Raw genomic sequence first — 15569 nt, 5'->3', positions numbered from 1 at the left:
TTTGTATCTGCAATCAAGCAATTAACTATCCCATGAAGGGATGGTACAGCGTGTCCATGCTTTGCAAGCAAAGAAGTCAAAAAGAGAAACAGGGTAAATGTAACAGGTTAAAGAGAGGTGTTTTTTTAAAATTTTAACAATGCTGTTTCCACATGTCCAAAATATATTTTGGTTCTTCTAAAGATTTCAATTAGTCAAATTACCTTTCCCCAAATGAAAATGGTTCCGTTTGAATTTACCATCACTGCAAAAAGCTGAGTATTGCTCATTTTCCCCTTCATGTAGCCATGGTACAGATCTTCATTCTCATCAAAACAAGGAATGCATTACCTTACTGACATCTAAGAGTCATTTTGAATCCTGTGGCAAGCTGAGCTGCCCTACCTCTTTCAAGGACAGCACAGCTGAGCTATCTACTGTTGGTCAATTCCAGAAAATATAACTGTACTATGAAAGGAAAATGTTTGTGGATAAATTCCAAAATAGAAAAAAAAGTAAGATAATATTGTCTTAGCCTCAACTAAGTAAACAACTTGTTAGTTTATGTCCTCATTATTATATAACATTCTGCTCCATAAATGGCCCATTTGCTATTTTGAAGTAACAAGCAATTCAGAAATTGTGATCAGGAATTGCAGGAGAGGAATCACGAATTACGACAGCACAAACTTTCTTGAGAAAATGAGAATCAATTCAGTTTTCCAGAGATCACTCAGCCAATGCCACCATCGCTTACCTACAGTGCCTGCACGAGTCAGAAGTGGAACAAGCACCATGGTTTCAGCAAAGCACCCAACCTTTATTTCTCTGGATATCCCCACAGAGACTAAGCACCATGAAAAAGCACACTGTACCATGCAGGGAAGGCTGCAGACTTCACAGCCCTATGAGATGGCAGGCACAGCAAAGGACATTCTGTTACATATGTGCCTTCTCCAGTAAAGAGAGAAGTTCTGTATATCTCCTATTTTAATATCTATGTGAAGCCTCTAGGATCACAGCTGACAGTGAATGCCCAAACACCTTGTCAATCACTTGCACAGGAACCATCAAACCAAACTGGGAATTACTGGAACACCACTGTCTCCCTGCTCTAGCAATTTCCAAGGTATTTCAGCAAAGTGCCTAAGCATCACTTACTTGGACATGCATGCCCCAGCAGCACATGCAGAAGGCTTCCAAGCTCAGAGTTTGTCTCTGAAGACAAAACGTCTCCGCTGTAACTCATTTCCTGTTCTCTAGGGGTTAAAATTCTCTTTTCTAACACAGCAATCTTCTCTTCACAAAGAAGGCCTGCTGGCTGAAGATTAATTACCATCCAGTGTTTTAATCTGAAAGATTCCCTCACTGACACACATCAGCTGTCACTTGAGGTGTCTTTAAATCTCTCACTTAGCTCAGGGCATGGGAAGCTCAGGTCAGACCTGAGACAAGTCACAGCACCAGCCATAATGTTTCAAGCTCCCCACCTCCTTTCCATTCCTTTGCCAGTCACTTACAAATTGATAAGCAGAAGACCCCAGCTGAGATGTGCTGCAAGAGGAGAAACAAACTCAATCTATCTCCCATGTGCTCTTCTTGAGGTTCTTTTACTCTCCCAATGAAGACATACACAATTCTCTGCACAGCATTTACATGAATATTACTGGTGATGTACAGACATGCAGTGTCTTGTGAAGAGGATGATGGGAGGGTTTGTTTTGGTTTGGTTTTAATTCCACAGCTCAGTGAAGTAAGGACAGAAGGAACCCATACAATCTGAGTGGCTTAGACTCCTCCACTCCAGCTTCAAGCTCTTTATTACTTCATGGAACTGTGCCACTGAAGGAAAGCTCCTGTGCACAAACTAGTTAAGCATTTTACTGACTGGCAAATCCAGCTTATGGAGTTCCTACCCTATAGTTATGTCTTAAACATTTGTGCACCACACTGAAAGCCGGACTGCTGAAACTAGACAGGAACCAAGGCTGCTAGTTAATTCCCACTTTTTCTATTCACACAGATTCTGTGTTTCAAAGGAAGCATATGCAATCTTTAGGTGCCTTAGTGGTTAAAAATGTCCCAACCTATACAGGCTGGAGGGGATGGGCTGAGGCAGAAGAAACACAGTCAATTAAAACTGTAGATGTTCCCAGACTCTACATCCCTCCATTATATAATGCATATCACCAGAGAGTTCAAATGTGCAAGTACACTTCAACAGCTCTACTAGCTGTAAAGTGCACCACGTTCTCCCAAAGCACATCTTACTTGAAAATTTAACAGGTCATTTCTTCCACATTCCCAGTTTCCAAAAAAAAAATAGAATTTTACAACAGTTGACAAAATCTATACAGGTAAATCTTCTGTGATACACCACAGAACAGTACATTTCACCTTCCAGCTGAGGTGGCTGACACCAGATCTTCTAACTAGACTGCCAAATTATTACAGGCACTTGAACACACACAAACTTCCATTGTCTCATCTACCTGATCAAAAATTACTCTGAAGAAAATACACTTCACAATTACCCAAGGTTAAATCTCTAATAATAGTCTTCAGAGAACATGACCTAGATATGTCAAACAGGATCAGAGAGACATATATCAAGACATCCTTCAGATAGTTAAGAGTTCCAGGCTTATTTAAATCTGCTTTATCTGTTCACACCTTGGCTTTTGTTAAATTTTGCATCATTTCTGCAAGCAGAGAGTAAAGCTGTTAAACTTGTGAATCTTTTTTTTAAGTTACCAATGTCTCTCCTTTACTATCTCTATTTCATGTAGTCAAAATAATAATCACCATTTATCAAAGCCACAGAAATATGCAAAAATAGAATAATGCTATTCACTTTTATGAGCAGGTACTCTTAACACATCAGATCATGTACAGATGACCAAAAGCCAGCTTCTACCACTCCGACAAGTTGGGAATTTAGACATATTTGTCAGTGATAATATATTTGTGTTGCAGCTCTTACCACAAAATGAAAACCACATCTGCTGTAACAAGCCACAACAGCTTTGTCATTTGAAATTTTCCTCTATAATATATTCTTTAAATTTAAAAAAACAAGAGAATCTATACTTACTAATCCAAAAGGCAAATTATTAAATAATTAACCCAAATCAGATTTGTAACTATCCAAGCAGTAGAGTGAAAAGAAGAAAAATGCTGCAGTTAAAAAACCTGTGTGACTATAGTCCTCCTTTTATTGTATGCCTTTTATAAAATCTAGTGATTTGAATGTTAAAATTCACTCATTCTTACTTATCTTGTACGTAATTCAGATTTGTATCTGTGCTTTACTGCTGTGGTTGTGCCAGGAATACTACAAGACAGAGAATTCAGGAAAGAAGAGCTGGAGGTAAATTCTGCTTGCATTATTAAGCAAATCATCCTGTTAAGGTCAGCAGAATATTCAAATACTATTAAAAATTTTAAAAATCCAATAACAAATAAGGAATACATGTACTTCCTAAGTAGAGTGTCCATCCCTGTAATAAAGGTCTAAAAGAAAAAAAAAAAAAAATAGAAAGAAAAACACCTTCAGAAAACTGCACTGCCATGCAAAATGAGCACCTCTAGAACAAACCCTTTGAGTATATCCAGACTCTCCACATTTCTCTGTACTCATCCTCAAACTTTCAAGTATCACCATCCCAGTTGCCTTCAGATCACAAACACCTTGCAATTCCCTCTATTTAGATCATCCTGCCATGGTTTCTGTGTCCCCCAAGTAACTTCTCTCTCGTTTCCATCTCCTTCCCATACAGTGTTCCTCAGCCTATACCTCAAGTTCCCCATTCTTATGTCACCATCCCTCAGTCTTCTCCTAGTCACAGCACAGGTCATATGAACAGCTTTCCCCTCCTTTTTCCTCTGTCTCTTAAAAGTATTTCATAATTCTGTCAATCCAACACAACAATTAGCTTTCATTGAAACTTGGCACAGAGGTTAAACCTAAAATCAAATTCATTTCAGAAAATAATATCTATTTCTCTTCCATATCATTGGACACCAAAATTATTTTTAAAGCTTATGTGACTTTATTCACATAATAATCAGTACTGAACAGATTCATTTTCAGAGCTTCAATAAACTGGGAAAAAACCTCCACTTTTTTCATAAACAAGCTATTATACAGTTACTTGTTCAAAAGAATATTCAAGTACATTTACTTTCAGTACTTGTATTTAGTACTCATGTATTTAGGAAGTCATGAAAATTGTACAGTCCTAATGAATATAAAATTTTAACCATCATAAAGTAATCCTAAAACAATGCAATATACTGAAGATATTGGTCAAATAACATTCTCATCCCACAGCTGCTTGCTGCATTTTATTTAAGAGATGTAATTCTCTATTTACAAGTCTTATCTAAGGAAATTTATGATCTCCTTACAGCTGCTATCAAAAATCAGCATTGTCCTCACCCTGCAATGTCCTGTTTCATTTTCAAATTTAAAGCACATTCAAAAACCAGTTTAAACATTAACTGAACATGAAAGGCATGTGCTAAAGATGTCCAGGTAGTACCTCATAATCATATGAATTTGTTTATAAATCATTCTGTTTCAGTTTTTAAGCCAGGAAAACAAAAGAGAAACACCTAAACCCATTAATTGTAAGCTTGTGGTCTTGTTAAACAGGAGAACAGCAAATATGCAAGTATGTGGAGACACAGGCTCAATTTTGGCAAATAATTAGGTATGGGGAAAAACTGGTGTGTGCATACAGCAAGAAATGTACTGTTTTGTCTACAGTAATAACCATAAAGCATGAAAAACTTTCATAACATGCTGGTATTTACCTTGGTGCTGACCCAAAACTACAGAAACTTCTGTTCTTCAGTCTGGAAAACACACCCCTAGAAACATACCCTTAATTTAACTGTACAAGTCTTGTTTTGGCACCCTTGTGGGTCTCTTCTAACTCAGGATATTCTATGATTTTATGAATTGCTGCGTTTCTGTTGTCCCACCTTCAGTTTCAACTTGAGAAAAAGAACACAACTACTGAAAACTATGAAAGAAATTAATTTAAAGGGCAAGCAGTGTCCCAATAAATATAAAACCCAGGTATATACTATAAGAATGACATAGTAATTTTCTGTTTACTATCGTGTATTTTCATGAGAACCGCACAAAAGTTTAGTTCTACCCTTGGAAGCGTTTTGCTTCAACTGAATACAGGCAGGTTAATAACCCTATAGATGCCCTTGTGCTGAATTCTCATTGTACTGTTTTCCATTTTCTTACATCACCAAAAAACCCCAAACCACCCATGCAGTGGGTGAAACAGTCAGCATCAAAGCTAGAGTGAGCCAAGTTACCACTTGCTTATACTACACATATTCTATTCTGTGTTATTAGCACTTACACATTCAGGAGTTCTCAGAGTCATCAACAAAATGGAAATGAAGCTTTGAAGCTTTGGAGATCAAAGCAAGATAGCTGGATTCATTCTACTATCCTGCTACAGCATTTCCTGTTTCTCCAGAGCCTAAATCTAATGGTTTCCTTTTTGGAATACTTTTTGACTATATACTCAGAACACAAGCTACCAGCAATTCATCTTCAAAACCCCTGCTCACTTGAGGAGCCTCCTCACAGCAACCCCAAAAGCAGGATCCACAGCAAATCCACAGCATCTGCTCACCTGCTGTCCTGGGTTTGTGTGCAGGGTTTTGGAAGCAGGGGGCCACAGGGGGGGTTCCTCTGAGAAGCTGCTGGAAGCTTCCCCCATGTGCGACAGAGGCAGAGCCAGTGAGCTCCAACATGGACCTGCTGCTGGCCAAGGCCAAGCAGTGCCACTGACAGCAGCAGACCTCCAGGATACAGGAAAAAAACCTGCACAACTGCAGTCAGAGAGAGAGTGAGGATATCTGAGGCCACTGTGGATATAGGAAACTAATCTGCAGAGGAAGCAGCAGCAGGGACAACATGCAGTGAGAGCTGGCCAAAACTCCCATTCTCATACTCCTGTGCTGCTGTGGGGAAGAGGCAGAGAAATGGGGAGTAAAGCTAAGCTCAGGAAGAAGGGAGGGGTGGGGGGAAAGTGTTTTAAGATTTAGTTTTATTTCTTGTTATCCTACTGTGATTTGACTGGTAATAAATGAAACTGATCTGTCCAAGTTGAGTCTGTTTTGCCCATGACAGTAACAGGTGAGTGATCTCTCCCTGCCCTTATCTTGACTCATGAGCCTTTTGTTATACTTCTTTCTCCCCTATCCATCTGAGGAGGAGAGTGATAGAGTAGATCTGGTGGGCACTTGGTGTCTAACCAGAACTAACCCACCACAAATGTCTATGCAAAACTCCAAACAGGAGCAAAATGCCTTAGGGCACCCTCAATTTTTCCATGTCATGGGCTGGTGTTTCCCAGCACAACTTGGCAACTGCAGCAATGTGGCCTTCCAGCTACAGAATAAAAGGCCACTCATCAGAGGATCCAAGCACCAAAGAGTCACTGGACACACACAAAAGTACCCAGTTCTCTAAAGCAGAGGCAAAAGTTTGGGCAGGAGAGCATACAGCACTGCACCAAAACTACAGCACTTCCAAACAGGAAAAAAGAAGAGAGCCAGGGCAGGGCCAGCTGTTTGGAAACAGCCAAGAACATATGACAAGGAAGGCAATGGGATTGGAGAGTACAGAGGAATGCTGTGGGTGAGAGAGAAATGTTTTTCAATTAAATTTGGAAAATAGCATGTTTTTTTTCAGACAGTATCGTTAATGCTAGAAGAAATAATTACATTTGAAAGAGATGAAAAATACTAAAGAATCTAATGCCTGAATTACTTGGAGGCAGCTGGCAGAGAAGGACAGGGGAGCAGGGAAAAGGACAGGAGCTAGTTTGCATCAAAGCATCAACAATCATTTTACCCAGTAAGAGATGAATAGCCAGCATTTGGGGTCATTTTCTTGATGGCAACAAGAAAATTCCAGAATGGATAAAACAAGCATTATCCAGATAGTTTTGGCCTTTCAGATGGGGTGGAATATTGTTCTATGGAGAAAAAAAAAAAAGAAAAAAGCATGTGCAGTCCCTTTGCCACTTCTGAGATTAAAAGTGTAAATAATAACCCATGAAAGAGAGGGAGAGTAAAGAAAGAGTACTTAGTGCAGCCTTCCCTAGCTCTTGTTCTGATACCTGCAGCTTCACTTTTCCCTTCCCAGCTCCACATGTTTTCTCCTCTCTGCAGTACCTGCAAACACACTGAGTAGCTTTTCCTTCACCTTTCACTTGCTCAGACACCAAGAGGAGAAACCACAACCACAACCTCCCCACTCTCAGCTGCAGCCTGAACAGGCTCCTTGGCCAGAAGGAGCACAGGGAAAGCTGGCCAAGGAGGCACAGCCCACTCTGCTGCTCACAGCAAAGTCACACAAAGCTTTGGGGAACTGGAGCACCCTTACTGCATGTAGTTTTCAGGTGAATGGTTTGGCTGAAGGTGCTCAACACCTTTTTCAGGCATGTGCAAACACTCCCATAAATCACTCAGTTCCAGGCAGGTTTTCTTAGGAATGGAATAAGGTACAACCTACATGGAACAAGTCTCCTGCCAAACCTAAGTTTTACCTTTAAAGTAAAAAAAGTACAAGCACGTATCAAAAAATAGCTATAAAAACGGTTTAGTATGAACGAAACACTGTTTGATTTCTTTCCTTAGCACTCTCAAGAGATGAGTCAGGCTGAATTTTGCAAGGGAAGCTTCAGTTGATAGCAAGAAATCTATCCTGGGAAATAAAGAGTCCTGAGGGTTAACGTCTGAGAAGGCTACAAGCAACCAACAAAGCTTTATAGTGGGAAGGGAGAAGGAACAGTCATGGTTCAAACTCCCCATATAATTACAACCCGATTCTTCCCTTGACTCCCAGAAGAAGCTGTGCCTCCTCAATCCAATCCCAATTCTGGGAAATAAGAACCAACTTCAAACAATTACTCTATGACATTGTATTTTACACAATGCTGCCCTTAAAAACATCTGCATAGTATTTTTCAGCCAGTTCTTATACCAGGTCTTCCACATCCTAATCTTTCACTTAACAGCATAATCACAGCAGGTATCTACCTAAACCACCATGGGCAGCATTGGCACAGCTTTTATGTTAAAGATGACACACAGTTCAATTAAACAAGTTGTCCACAACCAAAAGAAAGCAGTGCATTTGAAAAAAAAAATGTGTAAGGAAACAGTTATGACATTGCTCCTCACCAGATCTGCCTTCTCATACCCTTCACATATTCTTTATTTACCCACACACTGACCAAGAATCTTCTCTCACAGTTACTCCCCAGTCTCAGCACCTCACAGGTGGGAGGGAACAGTTATGCTCCCAATAAAGTGAGTTAACTGCAGAACATGTTGCATCCTCTGGCACAAATCCCCTCCTGAAGAATTCACAACACCAACACTGTCCTAAGCAGATAAGGATTCCAGGGTAACAAGAGCCATCTGCAAAAACAGGGCCCTTGCACATGCCAAAACTGAGAAAACGTGTGGCTGTGTAAATTTGTGTACATTTAGTCACAAATAATGTATGGTGACACTCAGCACAGTCCTGTCAGCCACAAAAATTGCCATTTCCTACCAGATACCACTTGAACCAGACTGGTAATGTTTGCACTGATCTTATGTCCTACCTCGAACTTTCAAATTAACCTGATATTCATTGGTCACATAAGACTAAGACTTAATATTGCTTTGCTCTAATGGGCAACAGCAGCAAGTGCCAAGCAGCAAACGTGACAAGACTGTTTTGCTTTTGCTCAGGTTATAAGGATGCAAAACATCTAAAAATGAAAAACATACGATCCCAGGCATCACACCAACACCAGCCCTCAATGTTCCCTTCAGCACAGCCAACAGGCGACACAAATACTGAGATGATGTAAACAGCAGGATGAGATTCACCCCCCCAAGTCATTGTATATATTCATAGTAACTGTTTAAACTACTGTGACTGCTGCTGCTCAGGTATGTAGGAAACTCTTAAAATCGAGTGATAAAATTTACTAGATAACTATCTGCCAGTACTTGCCTGCACCAAAACAAAACACTCTTCACCTTCCATGAGAGGACTTACACAGGTGCGCTGTACTTTGTGAGCTCTTAACAAGATCCATTGTTCCATGCTGCATGAAGTTCCCACTCAACAGAAACATCACACCGCTTCCAATAAGACTCCTACTCATCTTACATGTCTGTAATCAACATGCAACAGCTTGGCACAAGTTTCTCCCTAATTAAAAATTAAAGGCTTCAGGAAGAAACAGAGCACATTAGTCAACGCCAAAAACACAGTTCATAGGGCTCATTGTGCTGCCCTTGTGCTGTTTGTAACACAGGTGAGGGACAGCCACACACTATCAATACAGTATCAACACGTGTGATAGATATAATACTCTAAAGGCTTCGACGTCAGTTTTCAAACTGAAAGCTCCTTCCAACAAAATTGAATTAACAGTGGTCACAGCCCCGTGAGGTAGATGCCCTTTAGGCGTACACGTGTTAGCACAGATCACTGCTCTACTCCTGGCCACAAGCGTGATGATTACTGACCCAACCAGGATTACACGGGGAGTTTCCTGTTTCCAGCCCAATGCTAGAAGCGACTCTCTTTCACACCCCTCTCCCACACACTTCTGAAGCACAGCTAATTCTGGAAAGCAAAAAAAAAACCGTAGCAACACGGTAAGCACAACACTGTAACCCCGGCTGAACAGGAGCGTCCAAAGCTGCTTTGGAAACACTTCCCAGCCCGTGCAGGTGCGGGCCAGCGGCGGGACACCCGCAGGGATTCAGCACTCCTGGACGCTTCTGCCACTAAAAGATGCTGCAGTGAGACCAAAAGGCGCCAAGAAAACCAATCCAAGACGTGGCTGCCCCGCGTTAAGGCCTCGACCCCCGGCCCAGCCCCCTCCCCGAGCGGAGCCGCGCCCCGTCCCGCCCCGGCTCACCTTCCCCGACGGGCGCCCGGCTCCTACATCTCCTCCCGCTTCTGGAAGCTGATGCTGGCGTACGCGCTCAGATCCTCGCCACAGTGGCCACTCCCGCGCTGCTGGCCCGGGGGCTTCGGCGGCAGCGGCTGCTTCGCCTCGGCGGGGGCGTGCGGATGGTGGTGGCGGCGGTGGCCGCAGTCCCTCACCAAGTCCAGGTCAATGTAGTTGAGCCCGTTCTCCAGGGCGGGCGCGGTCCCCGGGTCCCGGCGGGCGGCCGCCTCCCCCGCGCCGGGCCGCAGCCACACGTTCTCGAAGGATGCCGAGCTGTGCCGCTTCACCTCCTCGGCGCCCCCCGCGCCGCCGCACGGGAAGGGGGCCCCGAGCCCACCCGCCGCTCCGCGGGCCGCGCTCGGCGTGGAGGAGAAGGTCTCGGAGCTGTGCCGCCGCCGGCCGCCCTGCGGGTCGGCGCGGATCACCTTGGCGCTCTGGTTGCGGCCGGGGCTGAGGCTGACCCGGGTGAAGGCGCTGCCCGCGCCCAGGCCCCCCAGGAGGGAGGAGGAGCGCGGCGGCGCCGCCGACAGCTCGGTCGGCGGCCGCGGCAGCTCCGGGGACGCAGCGGTAGCGGCCGCCGGCGGGGGCTTTTCGGGGCCCGCGCGGCCCCCCCGCACCTCGGCGTAGCTGAGCAGGCGGGCGGGCGAGCCGGGGGAAGGGCTGTCCGCGTAGTCCGAGCAGGAGCCCCCGCCGGCCGCGGCGCCCCCCCGCTGCATCGCCACGTAGTCCCGGCCGAGCCGGGCCGCCCGCGCGGTGGCGAAGCCGGGCGGGCAGGGGGCCCGCGGCGGGCCCGGCTCCATGTTCATGTACTCCTCGGCGGCCTCGCTGCCCGGCGGCGGCAGGGCCATGCTCAGGGCAGCCGAGGGGAAGGGCGGCTTGTCGCCGGCGATGAATTCGATATTCACGTACTCGCCGGGGCTCTTTGGCTCCGGAGGCAGCAGCACCGGGGGCTGCTCCCGGGCTCGCGGCAGGGTGCTGGCCTTGGGGCCACCCAGCGACAGCCGCGTGGGGCGCGCCAGGCGGCCCTTGGTCTGCACGGCCGTGTCCACCTTGCGCGGGGGCTGCGCCTGAGGCGGGGGGCCGCCCTCGGGGCCGCCGCCGCCGCCCAGGCTGTCGCTGCTGGTGGAGGAGGACGAGTCCTCGGCCGCGTACAGGAGGCGGCTGGAGCCGAGCGCGATGCGGGGCTGAGGGCTGCCCTCCTCGGCTGCCCCCGCCGGCCTGCTGCCGCCCCGCCGGTGCACGTGCTTGAAGGAGCGTGGCAGCGAGAAGTAGGAGTAGATGGGTTTGTGGTGCGCTACGGTGGCCGCCTCCTCGCCCCCCGGCTGTCCCGCAGCCCCGAAGTAGCAGTCGGGCGGAGTGCTGGTGGTGGAGCCGCTGGCTGGGGACATGTTGATATAGTCGCTGCCGCCGCAGGGGAGCTTCCCTTCGTTGCTCTCCACTGACAGTTTCGGGTGGTGGCCGGCACCATTTGTCCAGATCTTGCCGTAGCCCGCAGAGCTGCTGTCGGGGGAGTAGCTGCCACTGGGGGACATCATCATGTAGCCATTAGAGTCCACTGTGGCTGGAGGGTGGCGGCCACCCCTGCCAGGGTTGATGATCTGCTGTGGGGCCGACACACTCTTAGGACTCATGGGCATATAGTCACCACCCTTAGGGGGCCCCCCACCGCTGGGCACAGGGGCGACACCAGGTGACATGGGCATGTAGCCATCATCCGTGTGTGGGGCGGAGTTGGTCCGATGATGGCCACTGTCCATGTGGTGCATCTCCAGGCACTCCTCTGGGTAGGAGTGAGTGGGCACAAAGGCTGAGTGGCGGTAGGAGGGCAGCCTGCTGCTGCCACAGGGGTAAGAAGGCAGCATCTCCGTGTACTCCTCAATAGAAGCCACCGAAGACTGTGAGGGTGTCTTCTGGTGGGAGATGGTGGGCGAAGTGCCTGCAGAGTGAGTCCGCTTTCTGAATGCCTTCTCCAAGTCAGCAACATCCTCACTACCACCTCGAGGACAGCAGGGTGTACTAGGATAACGGGGCTGCTGCTGAGGATGGCAGGTGCGTGGGATGAAATGGCCATTGGGAGCTGCCAGGCTGCAGCAGGAAGAGGTAGCCTTCCCTCCCATGCAGATGTAATTGAGGTCTTCATCGCCCCGGGCAGGGGGGGTGTGTCCCAATGAATCAGGGGTTACACTGCGAAAAGAGCTGCGAAAGTCACACGGGCTTGAACCATACTCATCAGAAGAAATAAATCCACCATCACTAGGGGAGCCAGAAACTGAAGCACTAGACCTTCGTGGAAACAGGCAGTCTGAGGTGGAGCCGTGGCCACTAGTGCTGCTGGATGACAGGCTGACTGGGCTGGTGGCTGAAGGAGAGCAGCGTGAGGAAGGCATTGGGATGGACCGGCTGTGGTTGAGTGGAGGATGGAGCCTGGAATTGCCACGGTGTCTGTGTGAATGAGTCCGGTTAGCACTGGGACTAACTGGGCTACCATCCACAGAGGCAGGTCTTGACATTGTGCCTTCCCCATCACTCGATGCTCGAACCCGGAAAGAGCTGGGTTTGCCACCTGTACCTCCACCACCAGCAGGAGAGGTGGCGGTGACACTCTCAGTCCTGGAGCGCCGGCTGAGCCCCACTTGGCTCGGTGGAGGGTTGTTGACGTGGTGCCTGCGAAGGGGCACAGAGATTGGGTTGGAACAGTTTGAGGAGGACTGGCTCTTGCTGCGGGGCCGGAATTCCTCACTCATGGCTCGCATGGCCTCCAGGATAGTTTCATGCATGTTCTGTGCCACCACTGAGTCATCCACTTGCATCCAGAACTCACCGGGTCCGGTGACAGCTGAGCGTCCCACCTCAATGAAGAAGAAGTTTTCAGAGTGACCACAGCGGCGGATATTGAGCAGCTGCAGCACCACAGCAGCCGCATCTGAATTCAGCTTTACAAAGCTGATGGTCTTGTTAGTCAGGCACAGGCGGTAGATGCCAATCAGGTTCTTTGTCTGGCCTAGGCCCTTAGGCTTCAGAATTACTTGCCAAACTTCCTTAAAAGCTGGACCAGGGGCTACCTCACCATAGCTGTCCTCACCTGCTTCCCCCAGTCCTGTGCTGCTGCCTCCAAAAGTGACATCACTGTGGTGATGGTGGTGGTGGTGATGGAGGTGGTGGTGGCTCTTGGCCCTGTTGTGCAACTGCAGCAGTGCTTGGTACCAGCTCTCCTGCTCAGGTTCGCTGTCAGCTGCAATGGCAAAGTGCTCGTCCTTAGTGTAGAGGGCCACCAGGTGCTTGTTCTTGGAGTCAGCCCGTTTGTTGATGTTGAAGCAGCTTTCTAGTGGGATGGAGCGCTTGGGGGCCCCTGACTTGTGTCTCCATTTCTTCTCATTCTCGTAATACTCTAGCCGGGCGGGTCCAGACTCACTGGCTGCCCTCAGCACAAAAAATCGTTTATGCATGCTCTTGGGTTTGCGCAAGTAACCCACCTTTCTGACATCTGAGAAAAAGCCCTCGTTATTATCCGTGGGGCTGGCCATGATGAGAAGTGGTGGAGCTGTTACTGCAGCTCACAGTCTGCAAGACCCCAAAACTGCCAAGCCAGCCAGGAAAGGCAACCACCTAAAATAAAATTCATAAAAAAAAAAAAAAAAAAAAAAATAGATCAGGATCCTCTTTTGAGAACGGGACGGGGAGGTACAGAAGCAGGGTGAGAGCAGCTGTTCAGAGGCAGAGGCAGCTTCCAGCACCAAATCAGAGTTTGTGTTGCTGTTTATGCCCAAATCGCGCTTAGACGGGTAAGCTCGTCCTTAAAAAGTCCAATCCCGATCAGTCCAGACGAGTCTCGTCCCAAAATGAGCCGCCGAGAATGAAAAATGCATCTTCCCTTGCAGGGGTCGGGCTCCGACGGAGCCGGGAGCGGGGCGGGGGTCCCTTTCCTCCGCTCCCTGCACCCCTTCCCCGGCTCAAGTTTGCCTCCGCGAGCAGCGATCTCTGTTGCAGATTAAATATCCTTTCGGGGGCGGAGATTGTTTTGCAAAGTCCGGGGTTTGCACCCAAAAATACACGCTGCTTTCCCCTCTCTCGTCCTTCCCCCAAAACAGAGAAAATTTAAAAAAAAAATGCCGCCCACAATACAATCCCCCTTCCCCAAATATCAGCGCCGAGGCTGCTGCTCCCGCTCGTGCGTGCGGAGGAGGCTGGCGACCCCATTCAGTCCCATCTCGTTAGGCAGAGAAAGTGCCATTTCCACACGCGGCGCAGCCCGGCAGCGGCGGGAGGGGAGGCAAGCCCGAGTGCCGAAGGAACATCCTCTCTTCCTCCTCCTCTTCATTCCAGGCGGCAGCGCCTCAGCGGCCGGCGGCGCGGCCCCCTCCCGTGCCCCAGCCCGCCGGGGGAGCGGGCACCGCCGCGGCGGCTCCTTCTCCGCCGGCTTCTCCTCGGAGTTTCCCGGCGCCCCGCACCAAAACAGGCGGCGGGGGCCGCGCTCGCCAGTCCAGCCCCCTCCGCCCGCCGCCGCGGCTCAGGCTCACTCCAAGGAGAACAACACGTGACAGCGCCAGTGCGTGGACCATCCCCGGAGCCGCCGCCGGGCTCCCGGCCAGCGCCGCCGCTCCGCCCTCCGCCCTGCCCTCATTCAGCGCGGCCGCGGGGCCGCCGCCGCCGCGCCCCCATTGGTCCCGCCGCCCGTCCGTCACGGCGGCGGCGGCGCCCGGCCGGGCTGGGGCGCGGCGCGTAGTAAAGAGGCGTAGACGCCATTCAGCGCCGTGTTATTTATACCCGCCGCCGGCGGCCTCTGCAGTGTGGCGGCTCCCGAGCCCGGCTGGGAGGGGAACTGCTCCCGCCTACCCGCAGCCCTTGCCGCCGGCCTCGTGGGGAGGGGAGCGGGGAGCGCCGTGGCTGCGGCCGTGGCTGTGCCCGCGGCTGTGCCCGCCCCGCCCGCAGCTCGTTTCGCTCCTCGGGCTCAGACGCGGCCCCGGCGCTGCCAGCGCGGCCGGTCCCCAACAGGGCCCTGGCGGGAGCGGGGGCTCGGCACGGCGCCGCCTCCACGTCGGGCTCGGCCGGGCCGCAGCAGCGCTCCCGGCTGTGCAGCGGGTCCCCCGTCTCCCCGCGTCACTCCGTGCTGAATTAAACAGAGCGTGCAGCGGGAGCGGCCGTGCCGGGGCTGGACGCGCCGCGCCCGCAGCTCTGCCCTGGGCCGGGAACAAGTGCGGGAGCGCTGCGGCCGCATCCGCTGCTCAATGCTGCCCTCTGCGGGACAGCGGCCGCGCGGGGGGCGGGCTGTGGCGGGGGGATTCGGGGGTGCTTTGGTGTTCCCTGCTGCCAGTCGCGATGGGTGACCCCGGACACCCTGGGAGGGCAGCGCGGCTCCAATCGCCCTGAGCTGGCACTGCCCAACCCGAACAGACTGACTGCTGCTGGGCAGATGTGAAAGCGCCACAGCACGGCTCTCATTTACTCTTCAGGTTGAAATGAAATACAAAATTACACTCTCGTTTGGATTTGTGTAGGTTCCAAACACGGGATAAATAAGTTGGAGGCTTTTCTAATGCATTTGCATTACAAAGTTTTCTGCTGCACAGATCATGGCCGCACAGTTAT

The 15569-nt window shown here is 49.6% G+C and overlaps 1 protein-coding gene across 1 annotated transcript in view; it reads right to left on the bottom strand.

Moving 5' to 3' along the window:
• Window positions 1-14520, bottom strand: part of IRS1 (insulin receptor substrate 1) — a 48453-nt gene extending 33933 nt beyond the window's left edge. Inside the window, exon 1 of the mRNA XM_079314671.1 lies at window positions 9951-14520. Coding sequence (XP_079170797.1) covers window positions 9974-13507 — 3534 coding nt within the window. The 5' untranslated portion in view covers window positions 13508-14520 and the 3' untranslated portion in view covers window positions 9951-9973. The remainder of the gene's footprint in view (window positions 1-9950) is intronic.
• Between the last annotated feature and the right edge of the window lie 1049 nt (window positions 14521-15569).

This window comes from Erithacus rubecula (genome assembly GCF_903797595.1).
Source record: "Erithacus rubecula genome assembly, chromosome: 11".
Taxonomy (NCBI): domain Eukaryota; kingdom Metazoa; phylum Chordata; class Aves; order Passeriformes; family Muscicapidae; genus Erithacus; species Erithacus rubecula.
The sequence above is the reverse complement of the archived record's forward strand: the minus strand, read 5'-3'. Positions and strand labels throughout refer to the sequence as shown.